Source organism: Acomys russatus, chromosome 10 (assembly GCF_903995435.1).
Source record: "Acomys russatus chromosome 10, mAcoRus1.1, whole genome shotgun sequence".
NCBI lineage: Eukaryota > Metazoa > Chordata > Mammalia > Rodentia > Muridae > Acomys > Acomys russatus.
In genome coordinates this window covers 7,328,310-7,352,651 of record NC_067146.1, presented here as the reverse complement: position 1 = coordinate 7,352,651, position 24,342 = coordinate 7,328,310, and the positions used below count along the sequence as shown (strand labels likewise).

Here is a 24,342-nt window from a genome sequence, read left to right as displayed (position 1 = left end):
AAGTTACTTGTGCATTTATGTGTGTTATACACACCCCTGTGTGAGCGCCTGTGTGACCGTATGGAGGCCAAAGGAGGAAGCTGGGTGGCCGGCCTTATCACTCTCCACCTAGGCATTTTATGGGTCTCTGCAAAGACATTCCCCTTCTCTTATGAGCAGACAATTCACAATCTCCTGTTTTATTTTTGCATAAACTCAGAGATATTTACTAGTAATTAAATGTCGCCTTAAAACCCCCAGCATAAGGTTACAGGCATGCTTGAGATTAACCCAAATCTTCATGCTTTTGTAACAAATGCCATTATCTGCTGAGCCATTTCCTCAGTCCCTCAATGCTCTATCTTCAGCCATGCCTCTCCTGACTCACTAAGTGAAAAATAAAACACAATGGCTCCTTTTTAATATAAAAGTACTTCAAATGAGGTTGGGGTTCAGATAAACAGGGGGCACTGGATTCCCTGCCCAAACAGCAAGTGCCTGTTTGCCTAGGTCTTTTAGCTACCTTTCATTCAAACCTAAAGCTTAATCTCAGGGTGGAAAAATGCAGGCCATGCTGCATGACTAAGCACACGCATTGAAGGGAGTGGGTAATAAAACCAGGCGACATAGAGAAGCCTCCCTGAGTACTCAGCAAATAATGAGGAGGAGGAAGGGATCCTCACAGGAATATAAGAATGAGCATTTTCCTGGACTGCGGTGGTGCAGGCTTTTATTCCCAGCACTTGGGGAGTCAGAGGCAGGATGATCTCTGAATTTGAGGTTAGCCTGGTCTACAGAGTGAGTTCTGGGACACCTAGCACTACACAGAGAAACCCTGTCTGAAAAAACAAAAAGAAAAAAAGAAAGAAGATGGAAAAACCAGAAAGACAGAAGGAGAAGAAGAAAGAAAGAAAAAGGAGGAAGAAGAAGGAAAAGGAGGGGGAAGGAGGAGGAAGAGGAGGGGGAGGAAGAAGAAGAGGAAGAGGACAATGGCGGCTGATCGGCCTGCCTGTCACTTTGAATTGGTTCCCTACCTTACAGGATCATAAACTGCTGCACTTTTACCGCTGAGTCTCTGGTACTACTTACTGTGAAGTGGGGAGGTCCAATCACCCCAAAATTTCATCTAACTTCATACACAGATCCTTTAAATCAGTGGCCTTAGTAATCTTTTTTAACTACAGACAATTTAGGTGGAGTAAGATCACTCAGATCACTTAATAGCTCCCCTCCATGTGCAGTAACTACATTTAAATCAGAATGGGACTGACAGAAACTGAAAGATAGAATTCAAAGCAGAAAACCAAATTAGTCAATTAGTCAATTGCAATTAGTCAATTTTAATGTTAAGTAGCCAAGCTTTTCAGAGTATTGCTCATTTAATAAACAGCTCTGAGTTTTATGCAAAAATAAAAATGAAGGCTTTAAGTTGTTTGTCTACAGTAGAAGAAGAGAGTCTTTCTGTAGATCCACAGAACGCAGGCCAGCTTTGCAGCTCCTGTCCACACTGAGAGCCACTGTTCTCTAGCCAGCAGCTCAGCAATGTCTCCATATCAAAACAATGGACATGTAAAATTTTGCAAAACATTTCAGAGTTCACAGGTATCTTAACATCTATTCATGCTTTAACGAGCTCTGCTTGAAAGTATCTTGTACATTTTGGACAAACTATACCTTTTTTTTAGCCTTAGAGATACAAGTAATGCAAATGAATCTAGAGAACGGGATTAATGCACGATTCTTCCAGTGCAATCTATAACTAAGGCATTCGATGGCACCTGCCCATCAGAGGGCACTTCATGTTCAGTAAGAATGTAGTCCTGCTATTTCAAAAGCGAACTGGGAGATGGTGGCCAGTGGTGAAGGGTTCTGTCTAGCACACACAAGGCCATGGATCTGATACACAACACCACAAACAGATGACAATAACTATGGCAGTGGCAGTAGTAACAACAATACACACTTCCTCTCCATGGAATAAAAGCTGATAAATTCCTATAGAAGTTTTTCTTTCAATACCTTTACTAGCTAATATACTAGTGCCCTCTATTTGTGGTTGAAGGAAGCTTAAAACACTATCAATTCTTTTGGAAGTTACACTCTAGTATGCCTCAACAGATTTTCAGTCAAAATACATATGGTTATGACATGGTTTCATTTAATTGAATTAATGTGCCTAATAGTAAACTCTTTTCTTGCAATTTCTCCTTTAAAATGACAGGGATTTTGGTCAGAATCTGGTCTCTATAGCTCACTTGTGTGGAATGCTTGCTAACACTTAACTCGGTGTTAGTTTTCTTATCTGTGGCACAGGACTATTAAGATTAAATAAGCACATCACATTTTATCTACATCTTCCTTCACTTCAGTCTGAGCTTAACATCTTCATTTTCCCACAGTGATCGAGCCATGACCACCCATGCTGTGCGGTTTGTACACTCTGTGATTCTTCTCACTAGGCCCATTTAGTGTCTACAGCACAGTCGCCCAGCCAGGTACCATTTCCTTATAATCTTCAGCTGTTACACAAATAATGTCTCAATCTACAGGAAAGCCCCAGGCTATAAAATACAATACCCATCCTTATACATTACAATTACATGGCTTCCTTGTTTTCTGTTCTCAGCACTTGAATTCCATCATTTTAAAGCAACATAATCATAGAGAAAAAAACTATGCTAATAATGGCAGTGGTGTATATAAATGCAAGTATAACAGACATGTTTATAACAGACATGTTTACTGTAAAAATCTCATTCTTTTATCAAGCACCACAGAAGTGTTAGGTAATTAGCACATGGTGCATCATCTAGAAAGAGTAATACAAACATCAAAGGAGAGGTGTTGAGGGGTGGTCTGATGTATTTTGATGCTAATTAGTGCTTACAGTCTCTGACCAAACTTTTGCTTAATAAAAAGCCATCCCACCTGGGCAGGGCAAAGGAGCTAGGTAGGGCTAGGAGAGAGAGGAATTCTGGGAAGAAGGACACCGCCAGAGGGGAAAGGAGATCTGAAGTGAAGGGAGGAAGGGTGCCATGGGTTAGCTGGAGGAGAAGCACATGGCCCGCGGCGTGGATGGAGAATCCAGTCCAGATGAAGAACATTAGCAAGTATATGGAATTATGGATGGAAGGGAGCTTGACAGAAGTTATTAGAAGCAGATGGCATGGCCCACTATGGGAGGCAATTTAGAGGATTGATATCTGCCCTGCCCCAGGTTAACTAAGGCTATCTTAAAAATATAACAAGTGTCTGTGTCTTGATTCATTGCTAGCCAGGCCTACAGATAATACTTGTAATTTTAAAAACAATAGAGAGGGTCAGTTTGTTCAACCCAAAAGATATGGTTTCATTCAGCTTCTATTCTTAACTTCAATGTAAATAAACCTCACATTATTTAATATAGTGACTTTCTGCTTTATGCTCAATTCTACCTAAACAGCTATATACATTATGTGTAGATGCACCAAAAAAAAAAGAAAAAAAAAAAAAAAAAAAAAACCTCCACTCACATTTAAATAGTATTTAGTATTTAAATAATCTTTTGCGTCAAAGGGAATAAACATCTCCTTTAATATTTTAAACACAAGAACATGTTTAAAGAAAGACTGACAATAATTTTTATTGATATATTTGAAAACTAGTTATTTTACTAGATACTAGGCTCTACTATTTAAAGTTGAACATTAAAACATCACTGAAAGAATATTTAGGATATAATAAAATTCCAAAACTATTATTTAACTATATCATTTTCGGACAACTTTTAGCAAAGTACAGTTTAACACATGAAGACCATCACATGAGCAAGAACTTTGTACTAAAAATTATAAAATGTATTTAAACATTCATTCAGCATCTCTTACCCAAACCATGTTAGAGGTAGAAGATAGAGAGGTTATTTGTTCTCAGAGGTAAGACTGAATATGTGATATGTCCTCACAGGATGTACCATCAGTGCTTCCTCAGACTAAACAGCCGCGCACACTTGTAACCCAAACACACAACACTTTAGGTAACTACCACTTTCTCTTTTATAATATGTTTTCTCCTTTATTATGTCAGTGAGAAACATTAAATTGAGTAGCAAGAGTTTTCTATATCTAATACTCCTTCCCTACCCAACACAGGGTTCGTATTTTGTACAAGCCAGAGAAAGCCAAGAACTTGCTATGTAGCTCAGACTCCGACCTCAAACTTGTAATCCTCTTGCACCTGCCCAATTAGAGATGTGAAAACTGTACCAAGCTCTCTGATTTTCTGTCAACATGAAAGGTGTTCCTGGGCACAAGTTAGTTTGTAAATGAGAGCCAAAAGTGAAGGCATCAAGAAGCCTAGTGTTACCAGAGAGCAGTGAGCAGCAGAAATTCAAACTTAGCCATGGCTTGAATCTCAGAAACCAGAGGGGGCAGAGGCAGGAGGATCTCTATGAGTTCAATGCTAGCCTGTTCTACATAATGAGTTCCAGGAGAGTAGGCACTACTTTGTAAGACCCTGCCTCAAAATGAAATAAAATAAAAATCACACTCAAAAGGTATGACCTAGCACTTCTATATAGCTGAAGATGGTGCAGAAATGATAGATCTTGTTATGAATTTTGCCTAAAAAACATACACGATGAAAAGAGTGACAAACAGGAGGGAAAGACATTTGACTGGAATAATATCGGTACTTACGTATCATACCTCTGCAATGGTGTCACTTTGTTCTTATTTTTATCAACTGAACCCGTAGATAGCTGAAGAAAATTGGGATTTAATTTATATAACTCTTGGAGTAGCTTCTGTTCATACTCTTGGTGTTTACCCGCCTAATAAAAGAAGAAATTAAAACTGCAGTGGGATTCAAACAAACAAACACGTTCTGGTATGAAATACTTGGTTACTTTCTGAATTATTAAAAGCACCATAAATAGAACATTAGAGTTTTTTTCACAGAGTCAAAGAAACATGAGGATGATGCGACCAAAGTTTTAAACCAACAAGTTATTCCAGTCAAGTTATACTACAGATACTCCACAGCCCAAAGTGCCCCAGCAGCACCATAGGAGAGAACTAAAGCAACGGACCAGAAGGCGGCCGCTGAGATGCCGCAGTGGGCAAAGGTACTTGTCGGCAAGCCTGACAACCTGAGTTTATCCCTGAAAAACACATATGGCCAGAGAGAACCAAATCCCTGCAAGCTATCCTCTGGCCTCCACATACGTGTTGTGCCATGTGTGCACGCGCGCGCACACACATGAGTAAATACATACAATACAAAATTTTAAACTACTTCATTTCTTTCACACAACTAAGCCCTATAATAGGTCATTACTGAGTTTTGTGATGCCCAGTTAGCTTTCATTGTTAACTTGACACATCAAAAATCACCCAAGAAGGGAATGCCAGTTGAGGAACTGCCAGACCACAGTGGTCTATGGGGGTTATCTTCATTGTTAATTGGTGTAGGAGACCCTGGACCAGCCCGCTGTGGACAATACTATTCCTGGGCTAGAAAAGAAAACTAGTGTGTGCCAGGCGTGGTGGTGCACACCTTTAATCCCAGCACTTGGGAAGCAGAGGCAGGTGGATCACTGTGAGTTTGAGGCCAGCCTGGTCTACAAAGTGAGTCCAGGACAGCCAAGGCTACACAGAAAACCTTGTCTTGAAAAACAGAAAGAAAGAAAGAAAGAAAGAAAGAAAGAAAGAAAGAAAGAAAGGAAGGAAGGAAGGAAGGAAGGAAGAAAACTAGCGTGTATAAGCAGACCAGCAGGAAAGCAGGTAGCATTCCTCCATGAGTTCTTGCCCTGACTTCCCTAAAGGTGAACTAAAATCTGTACACTGAAATACACCCCCTTTTCTCCCATAAATTGCTTTTGGCCACGCTGTTTGTCACAGCAAGTAGAAGGAAACTAGAACATCTGATGATTATACAAAATTTACCAATAGATTTCTGGTCTTACTTAGAGATCTATAACACAATGAATCCATAGTTTTCTTACATTTTTTTCTTTGTCTTGACACCAAGTAAAATTGCCATTAATTTGTTTCTATTCTCTACTTTCTCTCTACTAATAACATATAAAAATTGACGTATTAAACTCTAAACCAGGAGTGAGGCATTTACTGCCAGCCTCTTGTTTTATACACACTGTTTCACTGGGCACAATCTGGTTCCCCGTTCATACAATGTCCACATGCTTTCTTGCTACAGGGCTGGAGTGAAGTGTTAGGGATAGCGGAGCACAGCGACAGATGCCGCACAGCCCAGGAATCCTAAAATACTTATGAGGCTGGCCTTCACAGAAAATGTGCTGGCACCCGCTATATTGCAGTTGGGGTAGCTTTCTATCAAAAGGCAATGTCACAAATGGTATAGGAGAAATCAAGCAAAGATTTGCTATAGAAGTAAACTGTAAACAAAAATAAATGGCAATGTAAAGTCTTCTGAATGGCTTTTTACCATCTGCATGTGTGTCTTACTATGGGAACATTGACTGGATTAGGACTGTGTCTTATGTAAGTGTTGTGGCAAAATGAAAATACAACAAAATAAAATGCAATAGGAAGGGAGGGTAGTACCATCTAACTGAGCACAAACAACTACCTCATTTGCAGCACGCATTGTACTGCTCCCTCCTCTAACACTCACGCTGGTTGCTCAATTTTGAGTGTATAGCAACAAGGAAAAATAATTTGTGGGTTTTGCAACAATACAATTTGCTCAAATTATCTTTCTATAGTGAGAAATATTTCAGCAAAGAAATTATCAAAATAATTCTTTAACATAAAAAGAATATACTATGCATGAGTTTTAAGATATTTTAGATGTGAAATTTTTCATCTATAAAACATGAACCACCTACAAAGTTCTGTGATCAATACTGAAGGAACTATTATGGCTCAGCCTGATACATACGTAATTATGGTGTAGTTCATACATGCAGTTAAAATCCCAACATATGCATTTTTCACCTACTGTTCAATAACAGATTTTCATGAGATCAACTTGGATTTGGAAATCCTTAGACAAATTTTCACTGTAATAGTGTTAAGTATGTAGATGTTACTTAAAATCCAATTTGAAATGCTATCTAGATTTCATCCAATAAGTTTAATCCAGGAGCTAGGAGATGACTCAGTAGGCAAAATGCTGCTATGCAAACATGTGAGCTCAGGGCTCGTGTGTGTGTGTGTGTGTGTGTGTGTGTGTGTGTGTGTGTGTGTGTGTGTGTGTGTGTTAACAAAACAGAACATACATGGAGAAGACAGTAGGACAGTAGGGCCCTCTTATCACCCAGTCTCACCAAACAGACCTTGTCTCAAAACTTAAGGCGGAGAGCCATCTAGAAAGGCACTCCATGTGCTTCTCTGGTTTCCCCGACACTTGTAAAGGGGAGGGCACCTGCACACGCTCATATATGCCTTACACAAGTGCACACATACTCAGAATTCTAAGTCTTATTTTTTAAATCACTCATAAACAAACAAAACGTTTAAAAGCACTAATTGAAAAGATGTACTTTGCCCTGTTGAATATCATTATTTTTAACTGTTTTTTGAATTTCAAAGACAATACTGTCAAGAACCACCAAGTTGTTTATTATAATGGGACTTAATCCGCATTAACTACAAATCAAAAGAGACAAAACTTCATGCTGTTTTTCAATCTGCCTTTAAAGGAGCTCATATTTTTCTAGTTTGACCTGGAATAGAAAGTAGCAAGGAATGCCCCCCACCTTCTAAATGAGAAGTATTTCTGCAAAAGTCCAGCAAAAGATTCAGCAACAATCTGAAGTCCTCATCTACAAAAGGGAACTGCAGCATTGTACTTTGGTATAATCCTCATTTTAATATGCCGCATGGTCAACATTGTTACTTGTAAAAGCATGTTTATACTATAAATTGAAAGGAGACAGGAGAAGAGGAAATGTAAAAGAGAAGATAGGATATTAAGCCCTCAAGTCACCTTTTATAGGACACTGACTACTCTGTGGACACTTTCAAAGGAGAGTCACTGCATGAAAATGCTACCAGCATCATTGGACAGATTATTATTTCCTAGAATACTCTATAAAGAATACATCTTGAACCAAAACAAACAAAAGCAACAACAAAAAACCCAACAGAAGCTGGGCATGGTGGTGGCTTTAATCCCAGAACTCTGGAAGCCCAGGCAGGCAGATCTCTGTGAGTTTGAGGCCAGCCTGGTCTATACAGAGCAAGTTCCAGGACAGCCAAAACTACACATAGAAACTCTATCTTGAAAACCCAAAATCCAATCAAACATTCAACCAAACAAAAGCTCCAAGTACTAGAAGACTTTAACTCCTTGGCCTTCATACTGCTGACATTCTCCTTAAAGCAGAGTCCCCAACAGTGCTTCCTGTGGTCAGCTTAGTTTTCCTCTAGAGTAGATGCTTAGCACAGTAAAGCCTCTGCAACATTTTGCAACAAATGAGCTTGCTGATTTTCTAACTTAACCATGTCCGCAGAAGACATTTTATAAGAGACTTTGGAAAATGCTACTTTAAAGTAATGTTGGTTTTTTTCAAAAATGCAAATCTTTGTCTTTACAATTTTAACTTTAAAACTCCTTTTTGTACTAAATTGGTAAGTCACATGAGTTTACTACCTGCATTTCCTCTTTTGTGAAGCTGGCTGCCTCATCTCCCAATTCATGTAGATACATGCAGTCAGGCTTTGGACACTGCATATTCTTTAAGAAGTAACTGCAGTATTTCGTTGTACCTAAAGATGCCTGTAGGAAAAAGAGGGGAGCAGGGGAAAGAAGACTCAAAATATGAATTGATACCACAATGTGAATTCCTATGATTAATGTTTTTGCTTCACATAAGATTAGACACAGCAGAACAAAACATGACTGAGAACACTAGGGAGCTGAACTATTTCTGGTAGAGTTACTACAGACATTTACTTAGAAAATCTAGAGAAAACAGACAAGGGTTCCAGAATTTACAAATCAAATCTTCTCTCGGCATCAGGAGTAGGTATTTAAGTAGCTCCATACTGAAGAAGGGAAGTCCCCCTTTTCCTACTAGCTATGCTGTCCTTCTTCCCTTTACATTGATTGGGAACATGCCGGAACGTAAGGCAAAGATCAGGTGTTTAATGACTACAAATCAAAACTATTATCTGTTTCTGATGAGAACAGTTCTAGTTTCATAAAATAAGAAATACATGAAAGTTTACATTTTGGGGGTGGGGGTTCAGGACAGGGTTTCTCTGTGTAGCCTTGGCTCTCCTGGACTCACTCTGTAGACCAGGCTGGCCTTGAACTCACAGTGATCTGCCTGCCTCTGCCTCCCGAGCGCTGGGATTGAAGGCGTGCGCCACTACGCCCAGCTGAAAGTTAACATTTTTAAAGGATGATCCTCTAAAAATGTGTATTCCTATCCAGTAAATAAAATAGGACCCTTCTAAGTTAGTATTGAATTATTTGTGTATCATTGGTTATTATGGAAATCTAATAGACAATCTTTAAATTAAATGCCTTCAAAGTTACCATTTAAATGCCAGGCACTCCTCTACTTTCTAATCGTATTCCTTCCTCTTAAAAGACCAGAAAGGAAAAAAAAAAAATCAAGAGAAACACATTACCTTAAGAGTCCTGCCATCTACCACCACATTGTTAACACACTGTATTGCTCTGAGAGCATCTTCTGACCGTATATAGGTTACGTAAGCACTGGCACTCGGACCCTAAAGCAAAGCACATCCCATTCCAAATTATTAGTTTCAAATTAATATTGAAAAAGAAAATTCTTTTACAACTTGTTTATGAAATTCTATAGCTGTTTTGTTTACTACTACTACTGTTTTTAAAAATCATGGCAATAATTAAAAGCAGTAGCTTTTTATATAATGCTGCTCCTTTTAATAGCTCATTTAAGAGCTATAAGTGGATTATAACATAGGTAAATAAAATAGTATCTTTCCTTCACTTTTTTCCCCTTACCCTATTTTTTTTTAAAGTAACTCGACAGAATTGTGAAACTTACAAAAACGTTTAAAAGTGAAAATTTAAAATGACAGATTTAAAGACAATATATCAAACTAAACATTCTGAGAAATAAACATGATCTATACAAGTTGTTAACTACTGCCAGTATGACAATGTTGCTGTATTAAGTTTTCAGTATCTAAAATTATTACTGATTATAAATCGTTATCTAATTACCAGGTTGCTTGGTAGCAGACTAAGTCCTCACCACCACCACCCTTTAACCCATCCGTTAATTTTATTTTCTATTTCCCTTTTATTCTATCAAGTAATTCACTCTAAGTCCTGAGGGATCAAGTAAACACAAAAGCTCCCCAGCCCACCAATAGCAATGTCACTTAAACTCCTTTGACCCTCAAGCTTTCTGACTGCAGAAAGCAAGTTATCCTTCTGACAGGCCAGGTCAAGCCCAGACCTAGGGAAGAAAGGCAAAAATCCCTATAATGAGTTACCTGTGAGCCTGCATATGATGTGCTATTATTGATGACAACTTTATGTATTTTACCAAACTTCCCAAAATATTCTGGTCGTTTTAAAACCTATAAAAGAAGAAGAAATAAGGCATAAACTGTCCCCATTTTAATCACCTTTATCCTGATAATGGGAACATTCACCATCCCTTGTCAATGAAAAGCACAGAGGTCATTTTAAAGTTTCCAATAATGGAACTGTCTCCTAAGTATGTTTATGTAGCTGACTCACGGGGCATTTTGTTTTATGTTATTTCATTTTTTGGTTTTTCTAGACAAGGTTTCTCTGTGTAGCATTGGCTGTCCTGTGCTCACTTTGTAGACCAGGCTGGCCTCGAACTCACAGCAATCTGCCTGTCTCTGCCGCCTGAGTGCTGGGATTAAAGGCGTGCGCCACCATGTCAAGCTTAAAGAGTCTTAAGAGCTACCTTTTTTCAAACACTAAATAGGAACTGGGACTTATGAAGTCTGAATTATTATGTTCTAATATTTGTATTAATAATCTATGGGATATTACCTTAACAGAATTTAACTGTATTGTCATTCATAGGTAATTTTTATGAGTTAATGATCAAAATAATGATCAAAATCATATTTGAGAAGAGAGACAAAGAACAGGCATAAGCAGTGACATTTATGTCTCATAAATCTATTGTATATTACACTACGGCATGATTACTAAATCCCAAATATGTAACAGTGTCTCCTCAACGTTTAGTGTTTTATGATTTATCACTGTGTACATAATTTCCTATCTCAGTAAATTTTATTACGTTGTAACTGTCTCAAAGGTTGTTCCTCCCTGCAGTCTTTGCTGCTAAGTCACATTTGGAGAACGAACTTACATTTCTTCCCCTAGTACCTTAGCTACTTCCTAGTGTTCACTTGTCCTCCTATCTCTCTTACCTCTGCTATTCTGTCATCACTACAGTAGACTTTTAGATTTCCTTACAAACTTACAAACCTTGGCTAATGTGATCAGAATATTATGACACAAAATCTTTCCCATAACTTGTAATTACCTCAACATTAAATTTTGTTCTTCTCCTAGAACTTTATAGACAGCAACCTCTTCCTCAATGAACAGTCTGTATTGTGCCAATAAGTCTCAACAGTATTCAACTTAATACAAACTAATCTCACTGTATTTGGGTGTTTATAAATATAAGGTTATACACAGCGAATTTTCATGGATTAAAAGGTAACTACACTGGTTTTCCACTTCTTTTTTTTCCTACCTAGACTCCTTGACTGATAGAACAGTAATAGTAGCTAATGAAATGACACATCATCCCCAGACAGCTTCAGGGCTAAAGGATGGAGAAGAAAATAGTTTGAAAGGGGGTTTTCTGGCCAGTAGAATTTAAAACTGAGTTCAATATTGCAGCTGGAAAAATATCAATTCAGGTAAGTTAAAGCACCTGCTCCCCAAGGCTGGCAGCACACAGCTGTTCTGCATCAGTAGCTCTTACCATTAGTGAGTTTAGAGCAGCAGTTCTCAATGAAGGAAGCACTAAAGGGGCTTTTAATTGGGGGAAGGGTGACTTTAAAGTAAGAGGGAAACACTCCTAGCATTTAGAGGATAAAAGCCAGGGGGATTCCTCCACGGGCCAAACTAGCCCTACCCAACCGTGGCTCCTGTATACTTTCTGAATGTCCCACAAGACATGCATGTAGCTGTGAGGCCTGGTTATAGTTAAGGGAAGCTTGAAGCTTCATATTATTAAACATAAAGTATTTTCTCATAATACTGACATAAACTGAATTCATAGATAATATGTAATTAAGATAAGACTATACTTTGAAATTGTACTAGCTTTTACAGAAATCACATCATTTCATGGTATTTAAGTTGTCAAAACATATACCTGTAAAAATCTGTAATTTTAACTGCCATATTTAGTGATTCTACAAATTAGACGGAAAGTAGTGTTAAAAACACTACCCCAAGAAATTGAACATTAACACAAATCATTTGAGACAAGTTAAAAAAGAAACACAGCTCCAATAGGTCTAAGGCCTAAGAACTGACACAGTCAACTCCAAAATGATACTAAGTGCTTCTAGCTTAAAAGGCCACAGAGCACAGTAGGTTTGCGAGTGCCTATGCCAAAGCACGCATGTGCAGAAAAGGCCTTCTCATTGTTGTCTCCCTTCATGTGTCTGTTTTGGAATACATAGGAGAGAGTATACCATCAAAAATTCATTTTTAACTGTCTTAGGGATTATTTAAAACACTGAATTGTTCTTGTTAGCCTTTTCAAAGAAGTTGGAATGTCTTTTGGGGCTTCTGTTCATACTTTTTGTTTGTTTATCTAAGTGTCCTATATTATATGTATACTTCTTGACTTGTTTCAAAGATTTCTTCCTCCCTGTCTTTTTGAAGGTGTTATATGCTATGGATGTTTTTATTTTTCTCTTCTGTGAAACATGTTGTCTCCTGGAAACTAGAATACAGGCATCCCACCTGGTACAAGAGTGTTTAGCCCACAGAAGAAATCAAGAGCTTAGACTAGCCCAAGGAAACATGTGTCATTTTCTCTCAGACAGGAGCACAGTGGCCTCTGTGCCCAGGGAGGTAATCTAACATGAAGCTATGCAGTGTGCAAGCCCTTCTGAGGGACCTGAGTGTTACTCTGATTAAGAGAGAAAGGTGGAAAAAGACTTTAAGAAAATGAAGGCTTCCGTCTGTCTGGCTGTGGGTAGAGTGCAGGCTTACAGCAGTAAAGGCAAAGGCAAATCCAAGGACCATTATTTAGGAAGTAGGGTGCCTGCATCAAACATTGTTGGTGGGTCAAGTACAATTATTAAAAAATCATTAAGAAAAAGATGGGTAGTATTTCATTCAAGAAAAGTGGTTTCTGGTTGTATATTAGAAGTAATTTGGGGGCTTTGGGAAGTTATCAATACAGGCCTTTCCCCAAAATATTCTGATTCAAACACTCTATACCACATAAGAATGCATAGGAAAATACAAATGAATATGATCTAACAAAACAAAAACCAAGGGGGGGGGGGAGGAAGATATGGTTTACAATATTAATTTTCTTATTTATTTATTTTTTTAAAGCGGGCAATGAACCACTTTTAGAATTGAAGACCACTGATTTATGGAAATACTTTCTGGCAAACAATATAGATATAATATTACATTGACATGTCCAGATGAAGGCCAGAATGGTATTTTCAGAGCACAAATCTAGCATGCCATTCTACTAAAAACATTCAATAGCTTTCCACTACCTTCAGGATAAAATGAAAAGTCTTCAGCATTGCTAACAAAGCTCTCATAATTAAGTGCAACTTTACTTACCCCAACTACATTTCTCATCATTCAGCTCCAGTCTTTCAGACCAAGATTACATAAAGAGGCATTTCTCACTCAATAACACCTGGACATTCCCTCTGCGCGAAGCACTTTACCCCAAAGACAGCAAAGACCAGTATACCTTCCCTGCAAAGGTCTGCTATCCCCAACTGCCACTAAAGCAAACAATGCTCCTCATCCAGGACTGTTGTTACCTCTGCAAAAAAGCAGGCACTGTTTTGTATACTGTAAATGCTCAGTGCCTTACTCAATAGATTTTAAATTAAAAAACAAAAAAAAACTGAATTGTGTTAGTATTAAGAGAAAAAATTACATAAAGATCTAGGTGTGGTAGCTTGTAACACAGAAGGCTAAAGCAGGGGGATTTTCAAGAGTTCAAGACCAGTATGGGCAAGAAATAGACTCTGTCTCAAAAGAAAAACAAAAACATGTATGTGTACTACAGTAACCCTGATAGGCCTCTTAAGTACCAGCAAATGACCAGCAGTTGAAATGAGAGATAGGCTATTACAGCAAAGGAAATTGAAACAATTTTAAACATTCCATATTAACGCAAACACTAGATCTTTACCTAAACAACTGATAAAACATAGAAAGAAGTATTCTTTGGGAACACAGTTAAGGATTCATGGACACTAAGAAAAGCAAAAACGTGGCAATCAGATGCTACATGCGTAAATGATGAATGGATTAATGAAGCAATCATCAGGACAGAATACCCCAGAATAGCAGATCTATCATAACAAACAAGCTGCTTACCTTGCCTTTGCCTCAGTTTACAGTTTATAAAATGAAATGGTTGTGCAGACTCTTAATTCCTCAAATGAAATACTCTCTAGGGCTACCACATACCTGGGATACTAATTTGACCTTATTTGCTGCCTAGCTAATAGTATTAATTCTCAAAGCTGATCTTAATTATCCTTTCCTTGGAAAGTTTGTCGGTTTGTTTGTTTTTCTGTGTGTTTTGCCTGCATACATGTAGGCTCACCATGTGCGTGCACTGCCCTCAGAGACCAGAAGAGGATGTCGAGATCCTTAGAACTGGAGTTAAAGATGACTGTGAACTATCACATAGATGCTGGGAACAGAACTTGGGTCCTCTGCAAGAGCAGTAAGTGCTCTTAATTGCTGACCCATCTCTCCAGCCTTCTACTTCTCTTTTTATAAGTACTCAAGAATGTGTGAACTTGATTTCTGTCTTCTCCACTAGCCTGTAAACTTGATATCTAATTTATCTTCGGTATCACTGTATGTATTTACAAAATTCAAATTTTAATAAGAATGAATAGCTCCATAAACCTGAAATTTTAGGACTTTTAAGATATATATAATTACCTGTTAATTGGCGTCAAATTACCATAGCTTATAAAAAATTTTTCCTACTGACTAATAAAAGAACATACTTGATAGTCAATCCACTTCTAGTGTGGATCCACATTGCTTCCAATATTAGAGCTGGCTAAACTAAAGATAGACAAACAAACAAAAGGTAAATTCACACTTAAAGCTCTCAAATCAAGATGAAAGTCCCAGAAGTTATTGAAGTAGCAATTTCAGAAAGGCAAAGTAATCAAAAAGATTAGGAAAAAGTAACAAAGGACAGAAAGGACCAGCAAGGTGGCTCGCAGGGAAAGCTCCTACTGTGCACACCGGACAGCCTGAGTTCTATCCCTGGAGCCCACATAAAGGTGAAGGCGTTCTCCTGTAGCACCCACATCATGCATGTGTGCCCCTCAGTAACATGCACGCATGCACAAATAATAAAACAGTTTCAGAGGCAGAGTTAAAAGGGACAGGGAGACAATTAGTGCGAAATTTTAGTCATATTCAAGGAAAGTGGTCAAAAGAGAGGTGGAATTGTGTCTACCTGAGGAAAGTAGAAAAGTAGAAGCTTACAAACAAAATGGAAGGTGTGAGTGACTGCTCAAGTGACACTGTGGATCTAAAATGAACTCTTTCCTTAATATTCCTTATTGAAATCCCTTTCTCTTTGAGTATTTTATTTTTGTTTCTCGGGACGACGTCCTACTTCCTTAGCTCAGGAAGGCCTGGCACTCATTAAGTAGCCAGGTTGGGCCCAAAGTCATGGCCCTTTTGCTTTAGTAGCCTGAATACACACATTACAGGTATGACTTCTTGGCCAACCCCTGTGAAAAGAAGCAAGTCTCCTGTATATGATATAAAACGCTACTGCCAAGTTCCGTGGACCTAGAATCCTAGTAATTCTTTGTGTGGTGGCAGCAGAGGGCAGGACAGGGCCATGAACATATACCATGGTACACACAGGGAAGTCAAAGAACAGCTCTGCAGAGTTGATCCCCTCCTACCAGTACATGGGATCCAAGGATTGAAGTCAAGTCTAAGGCTTCCACAGCAAGCAACCGTACTCCTTGAGCCATTGTGCTGGCCCAGATCCTAGGAATTCCTGAGTTGCATTCATTGTTAATACTCATGATAGGTTCTTCCAAGTAACAGCTCCCCGAGCTTCTCCTCTATGGATCTGCAGGCATTTTAAAGCCTCAGTACAAACCCATAAATCCAGGACTATAATCTAGTCTTGTACAGAACGAGACAGATAAGAAGTTAGTCCCACAAACAAACCATTGCTGAAGGCTTGGTCTGCAGCCTAATCAGTGATCAATTTCCTGATGGACTCATAACTGAAGGGATTACTGGGAGGTGGTAGAAACTATGGCAAGTGGGGCCATGAAGATCAAGTGGGTCACTGAGGTGTGCCTTTCAAAAGTATCTTGTTCCCAGCCTTTTATTTTGCCTGTCTTTCTGCCTATTGGCTACATGGCAGGAGGAGCCTCCTGCCACATTCAGCTGCCAGCAGGATAGTCTGTCTAACCTCAGGCGGACAGCAATCAAGCACGTTAACAACAGCCTGAAGTTCAGACAGAAACTTGTTTTAAGTGTACCCCTACTGCCCTACCAGGTATTTGCCACAGTGAAAAGCTACTGAAAACAGCCTAAGTGAGTGCATTACCACAGAGCTAATTGCCAGCATCATGAGGAATGTTACCTCAAACAGTTTTCAAGGATTTATTCTGGAAGACTCTCCAAATTCAGTGCTATCCTACTAAGGCAAGCATGCTAACTGATACTAGCTTCAATTTTCCCTCCCAAGAACCTTGTCAACACTTCACAGTATAGTGGAGTTAAAAACTGGCAGGCACACATCCAAAGCCCACAAGGAAGTGTGAGCTCAGAGTCATGTCGATGAGACTAACTGAAGAAGGAAAAAAGAGAAAGGTTAAGAGTCATCAAGTAGGAAATTGAACCACAAAAACAAACAAACAAACAAACAAAAATAACTTGATCTTTTATTTCACTTAGTCAAATTCTCCTTCTTTCCCTAAAACTGGCTCCAAATGACCAAGTAAAGAATGATGGCACAGTATAACACTTCTAAGTGAGCAAGAGTTACCACGTGGGGAGCACTGAGATGCTCAGCTCATAAAGGCACTCACTGTTAGGCCTGATGACCTGACTTCAACCCCCAGAACCCACAAAGGGAAAGTAGAGAAGTGAGCCCTGAAAACTCCTGACCTCCACACATGTACCAGAGCACACACACTGCTATGTGGGCAGCTCATTAAAATTACTTAGTGTGATTCATGTAACTGTGTCTCCAATTACTTGGTCCACACAGCTACAAAAAAGAGAAAAAAACAAAACAAACAAACAAACAAACAAAAAAACCAAAAACAAAAAACGATTCACAACTCATGTTAACCTTAAGCATGTCATTATCCATTTTCACAGGCTGTCATCACTAAAAGGGACTTTTAGTTCAAGCCCTTAGTTTCACAATTGAAGAAACTGAAGCCTAGAAAGATTAAGGCAAGCCTAAGAGCACAATTGGCCACTGTTTCTTTTCTTGTTGTTGTTTGTTTTTTGAGACAAGGTCTCTCTCTCTGTAGCCCTCCCTGGCTGTCCTGGAACTCTCTCTGTAGTCCAGGCTGGCCTTCAACTCAGGTCTCTGGCTGCCTCTGCCTCCTGAGTGCTGGGATTATAGGACTAACCACCACCCTACGGTTCTGGCCACTGGTTCTTCTGTTTCTGTTTGGTTTGGTTTTGGTTTTTTGAGACAGGGTTTCTCCGTAACAGAGCCTTGCCTGTCCTGGATTGGATTTGCAGACCAAGCTGGCCTAGACATCTGACAGCCTCTTCCTCCTGAGTTCTCAGATTAAAGGCGTGTGCCACGACACCCAGATAGCCACTGGTTCTTAAATATTATTAAAATTATTTTTACATTCATACTTCCTCCCAAGATTTATTATTGCAGAAGAGTCTTACATTTTATCAGGATCAACTATTATTTTCAAATAAGACATGCGAACACAGAAGACTACCACACAGCAATAAAAGCAGAAAAGGACTTACTTCTGGGTCAGCAAGGCGCTGGGACAGACCTACAACAAAGACGAGATTTTTTTGTACAACACGTACACTAGCCAAATGTTTTCGATTTTCTGAAATTTTCTGCTTTCTCTCATTTTGCTTCTGTTTTTTCTCATTCTTTATCCTTTGCAATTCTTCCTGGGAAAGTGGTTTATAAACTGCTGGGTCTTCTGGATATGGCTATAATAAACAAGGTGAAGTTAGCATTAAATATTAACAGAAAAACTGCATAAATGATATATATACAATTCTGAGTGGCAAGTGTGATTGTTAGTTTCTCTTCTTCTGATTTTTCAATTGCTTCAAAAATATTTTTATTAAGAATTCTAAAACTTATTTTTTAAAGCTTAGCAGAGACTACTTTCAGCATAAATATCAAAGCAACCATCTAGGTATTCCCGTAACACCTTCTCACACAGTTCTTAGATGATTATGCTTCTTGGCTGATGTGTAAAGGGCAAAGAAGATAATTCTTTCAACAAAATATGGATTTTTATATGTTATAATCAACAAATATTTAAGGAAATCCTAGTATGTGCTAAAATACTATGTAAGTTATATGCTTGTTTCTATATGCTGGTGTATGCACAGTGGAGGCCTCTGCCTCACTTCTTTGAAGCAGGTTTCTCACTGAATCTGGAGGTCACCGATAGCTATGCTAGCAGGCCAGCGAGCTCTAAGATCATTCCCTAGCGCTCAGGTGAAAGGTCAGAGAAACACTCCTGATTTTTACATGGATAGTCAGGATCCAACTTAGGAGTACAGAGTAGGTACCTAACCTACTAAGCCACGTCCTTAGCCCATATCCTTTTTTATTTTGTTTGTTTGTTTGTTTTAAAATATATTCCTAGTCTAATAGGAAGAGATATGGAACATAAATATTTAGACTCTGGCTCAAGAGTTCAAATTTATTTCTAACATTACTGGCTAAGTGTCTTTAAACAACTCAATCCCTAAACCTCAGTATAAAGTACAAAAAACACTAAAATTTAATGTAAAGATTAAGTAATGCCCATAAAACAATTATAATTATCATTGTGCCCTCAAAAAACACTAGCAATTTCTGCTGCATGTTTCTGTCTTTTCCTTCTCAAGATTATAGTATTTTCCTTCCTACAGCTAATACCAAGACCACTGGTAGACCAAGAATGTGGACTCAGAACGCCAGGTTTTGAATCCCAGCAACCTGATGTAAAACCATGCAACCACTCTGCCCTAGCCTTCTCAGCTATAAAATGGAATCTTAGCCAGGGGGCTTCTACAGATGTAAAAAGAGAGCTAATGATTAAAATATGCTCCACATAGATAAGTACTACAGAATCAGTTACTGGTACTACTAATAACATGATAAATGGAAGACAATTACACAAAACTGAGTATAAAGATCCCAGGGAAGACGTAATAATTAATTTTCATTGTCAGTCTGACTGGATTTAGAATCATACAGAGGTATATCTCTAAGGGTGTTTCCAGAAGACTAACTGAAGAGGGAAGACCCACCTTAATGTGGGTGGCACCATCCCATGGGCTGGGTTGCACAATTGAATAAAAGAGGCAACAGTCAGCTGAATGGCAGAATGCCCCTTTCTGCTTCTTAACCCTGGTTAAATGCCTCTCCTATTAAGTACTAAAAGACAAAAGTGAAATAACCCCACATACAGATCACGGTTTTCAGCTCCACATTATCATAGCCACACTCATTAGTTCTTTACCAGTCCTCTAAATCAGCAAGCACCAGGACTTCGTCTATCTTTTTGGTCAGAGATTGTATGACTTTACAGATGCCACATAGCTAGCTAACACAGCAAAGGCAGCACTTGACCCCTTCTAGTTCATTGCTCCTTAAAGACGGCACAATGTTTGTTGTAAAAGCAATCACTCGTACTCATGGGGAATGAATTATACAGTTAATACTGGACAGGAAAGAACCTATATACAAAAAAAAGCTGGTTTGCAGCACTTACCTTTCTACATGCAGGACAAAGCCCATTCTCATCAGTGCGAATTCGATGCCAACAAAACCGGCATATCTGGTAGCCACAGGTGCAAGGGAAAAAGTTAATATCGTCTATCTCCAAGGGCTCCATGCAAAGAGGGCATTCCACAGGGTCTTCCTTTGCATCAGGACTGCGAGACATTTTCACGCTTGTTTGACAGCAGCAAAAGTTTATAATAACTTAAGGGAGAAGGAAATTCAGCACTGAAAGCTAAAATGTAGAACTCTGAAGACCTGCATGAGAAGAAATTAAAAACATACCATTGACTACAGGAAAAATATCAACTTTTGCTATAATCAAAATCTATGAATATCAAGAAAAAAGAACTGGAATTAATTAGTTTCAGATGCAGAAGAAATGTAAAAGATTCCCATATTTTTCCAGCTAAGACATTTAATACTGATCTAAACACTGTTTATAACACGTTTTAAGAAAAATACAATAAACTTTATAAGAACTCTGCGAGCAATGAGATGGCTCTGTGGGTAAGAGCTGACTACACAACCCTAACAACCCGAGGGCTATCACCAGAGTCCACAGGGGAGAGAGCCGACTCCTTAAAGTTTTCCTTTGACCTCTACACAACATACACACACACCGTGCCATGTGCATGCCAACATACTCACTCTCTTTCTACACACACACACCGTGACACTCTCACGTCAACATACTCGTTCTCTTTTGTAATAATACTAAGTTTAAAACCGTGCATACTGCCAGGCAGTAGTGGTGCACAGCTTTAATCCAAGCACTCAGGAGGCAGAGGCAGGTGGATACTTCTGAGTTCAAGGCCAGTCTGGTCCACAAAGTGAGTCCAGGACAGCCAAGGCTACACAGAGAAACCCTGCTGTGAAAAATAAAACAAAACAAAAAACACATACTGAACTGGTTCTTTCACTTAAAAGTTAGTACTACTTCTGCCTATCTGTATCACAATTTACAATTTACAAAAAGGCCCCCAAACTAAGATTTAATCACCTACACCTACATATTACTATCAAATTCTTGCCAGAAAAATTATAGCTCAAAACTAAGCAACATGCCATAACTGTTTACAACTATGTGATGCTATGCCAGTGAAAACTGCTAAGCATAGTTTTATAAAATATTCTTGTAAGAGGTGCTACAAAAAGCCTGTAAGAAATAGTAAGAGAACAAATTGACTTTTCTATCCCAATCATGTTTTGTGAAATGTGAATTCTTATTAAGTTATAGAGAGGTGAAAACCACAGTTAACAATTTCATGCTAAAGGGTAAGCTGAAATAATTATTTGCAGTTGAAAATGGAAAAGCTGTAAACTAACCTACGTCTTGATGCACTTCCCCCATCACAATGGTTTAAAAACAACACACACAATAAAACAGAGTGATTCTAAAAGTTACACTGAAGAGAGTATGAGAATAAATGACATTGCTGAGGGGAAAGTGTGTTGATTAACTCTATCAGATAGATACTCAACTGTCTTCTATGAAGCTGTAACTTCTTACTGCACAAAAGTAGTAAAAACATCAAGAGCTAAATCAGTAAGAAATAGGCCCATGAATAAACAATAAAAAATTTTTAATTTAATTTTAATTTTTAACAGAAATCACACTACAAATCAATACAGTGGAATGGACCATTTCATAAACAATAAAAAACACTGGTACATATCTAACTTACACTACAATAAAATAATTCCCCTGTGCAGTGATGACATGGGCCTTTAATCCCAACACTGGGTCTGTGCATTAGAGGCTAGTCTGGTCTAGACAGAGAATTTCAGGACAGCCAGGGCTACACAGAGAAACCATGTCTCCAAAAAACCCCAAAATAAATAAAGTAACAACCAAAGGTGACTGGAGATTTACCTGGTATAATAAATTACTGAAATGTTGGAAAAACAAATAGCTGGGTTTTTCTTCCTCCACTTAAGCTCGATCACCCAAAATGAGAAGCCATATAAAGGTACAGTTGGCAGCCGGGCACAGTGGCACACACCTATAATCCCAACACTCGGGAGGCAGAGGCAGGCAGATCTGTGAGCTCAAGGCCAACCTGGTCTACAAAGTGCGTCCAGGACAGCCAGAGCTACACAGAGAAACCCTGTCTTGGAAAATCAAAACAACAACAACAAAAAAGCAAAAACAAACAGCCAGGTGTGGTGTTGAACTGACTTTAATCCCAGCACTTGGGAGGCAGAGGCAGGTGGATCTCTGAGAGTTCAAGGCCAGCCTGGTCTACAAAGAGAAATCCTGTCTAGACAAGGGGGTAGGAAAAGAAAGAAAGGACAGACATAGCAATTTAGTAAATTTGTGTAAGTTGACTCAGATAGAGATCTATTCTTTAAGATGGGGCTGGAGAGATGGCTCAGAGGTTAAGAGCACTAGCGGCTCTTCCAAAGGTCCTAAATTCCATTCCCAGCAACCACATGGTGGCTCACAACCATTTATAATATGATCTGATGCCCTCTTCTGGCGTGCAGGTGTACATGCAGGCAGAGCATTATATAAATAAATAATAACTCTTTTTTAAAAACTTGTCAAAGAGTTTAAAAAGAACAAGCTGGAGAATTACTATCTCTTTCTCTACACAAAAAGCCTTGTATATATAAACTTAAGTTTCAGTAAGAAAATAAGAGAAGGAGGTTGACATAAAAGTAGACATCTTTTGTTAGAAAAATCTGTTACTGAACTGATTAAAAATGTTAGTTTTGAAATTCAAGTAGCCAAACCAAGGGGTGGGGGTCGTTTTCATTTCCTTGATAAAATGTCCAATTTTGGTGGTTAGATGGGAGAGGGTAGTGGTGGTTAAATAGTGTTTTCTGTTTTCCATAGTTTCAATTTGGAGTGACCAAGCTGAAATTAGCTGTATACTCCTTGTTTCACATAAAGAAAATTAACTGGAAAATTCAGAGCTACAAGTGAGGGGATGTGTTCCTGGAATGTCTTCCTAAGAATCTATAATTTTATTTCAAATTTAAAGTTAAAAAAAGAAAGACAGAAAAGCACATGGTATTTATAAACAATCCAACATTACTAGTTTGTAAATCTGAATAGCCACTTTCTCCCTGTTTAATAAAACTGGGGATGCAGACTAGACTGCTCCTGAGTAAGTTGAGCATCCAAAACTCTGCAGTTTTTCTATAGAAAACAGGCTCTTATATATGTACCAACAAGAAACTAAACTGAAGTCTTCGGAAGAAGGAGGGAGGGTGGGAACAGGAAGAGCAAGGGGATTACAATTGAGAGGTAATGTGGTATAAAAACAAATAAAATATTTAATGCAAAACTGATCTTACTTCTAATATCTTTGACTTTAAAATTCTTTTCGTGTGTGTGTGTGTATGTGTGTGTGTGTGTGTGTATGTTGGTGCAGCGGGGAAGGGTGGGGGTTGATGACAGGTCTCTCTATGTAGCCCTAGCTGTCCTGAAACTCACTGTGTAGACCAGGCTGCTCTGGAAGTTAGAGAGCTCTGCCCGTCTCTGCCTCCTGAGTGCTGAGATTAAAGGCATATGCCACCATGCTCAACTCTAAGACTTTTTTTTAACTCCACACTATTACCATTTTAGTGAAGTAATATATTGGTTGCTGAGAAGGAAACAATATATTGAGGCTTAGAAATATAAAACTTTCTAGAAAGTATACTACAAGAAATAGAAGATGAACTGAAAAACACTTTCAGGTTTTGTGTGTGTGTGTGTGTGTGTGTGTGTGTGTTTTGTTTTTCAAGATAGGGTTTCTCTGGTAGACCAGGCTGGCCTTGAACTCACAGAGAACCGCTTGCCTCTGCCTCTCAGTGCTGGGATTAAAGGCGTGTGCCACCATGCCCAGCTGTGTGTTTTTATTTTAAAGGTTTTTAAGACATTTATATTGAGAAAGAAGGAAAGGACAAAGTAGCAAGAGGTATCACAAGTTAAAAGTGACTTCATCTGAATACTTGTAGCACTAAAGAGATATTCCACACAAGCAGATAATCAAATGTTATCCAAGAATGATTGAATATATGTGAGTAATCCAACATTTGAAGAAAAAGCTAATTTCCACCTCATCTCTTCCACTAAGTAGACATATGATCCAAAGTTCTAGGACTTGATTTACTCATGTCAAAAACTACAAAGAGGGGCCAGTGAGATGGCTCAGAGAATAGAGGCTTGCCCCCAAGCCTAAGGA

At 38.6% G+C, this 24,342-nt stretch overlaps 1 protein-coding gene across 6 annotated transcripts in view; it reads right to left on the bottom strand.

The window, feature by feature from the left end:
* Positions 1–24,342, bottom strand: part of Cnot4 (CCR4-NOT transcription complex subunit 4) — a 111,035-nt gene that overhangs the window by 39,232 nt on the left and 47,461 nt on the right. For 3 of the 6 annotated variants that reach the window (XM_051151739.1, XM_051151741.1, XM_051151743.1), the window contains exons 2-7: positions 20,157–20,422; positions 18,175–18,372; positions 10,437–10,523; positions 9,582–9,683; positions 8,596–8,721; positions 4,656–4,789 (exon numbers count right to left, since the gene is read on the bottom strand). In XM_051151739.1, coding sequence (XP_051007696.1) covers positions 4,656–4,789; positions 8,596–8,721; positions 9,582–9,683; positions 10,437–10,523; positions 18,175–18,372; positions 20,157–20,330 — 821 coding nt within the window. In that variant the 5' untranslated portion in view covers positions 20,331–20,422. The remainder of the gene's footprint in view (positions 1–4,655; positions 4,790–8,595; positions 8,722–9,581; positions 9,684–10,436; positions 10,524–18,174; positions 18,373–20,156; positions 20,423–24,342) is intronic. The other 3 variants (XM_051151740.1, XM_051151742.1, XM_051151744.1) reach the window with 1 other exon arrangement.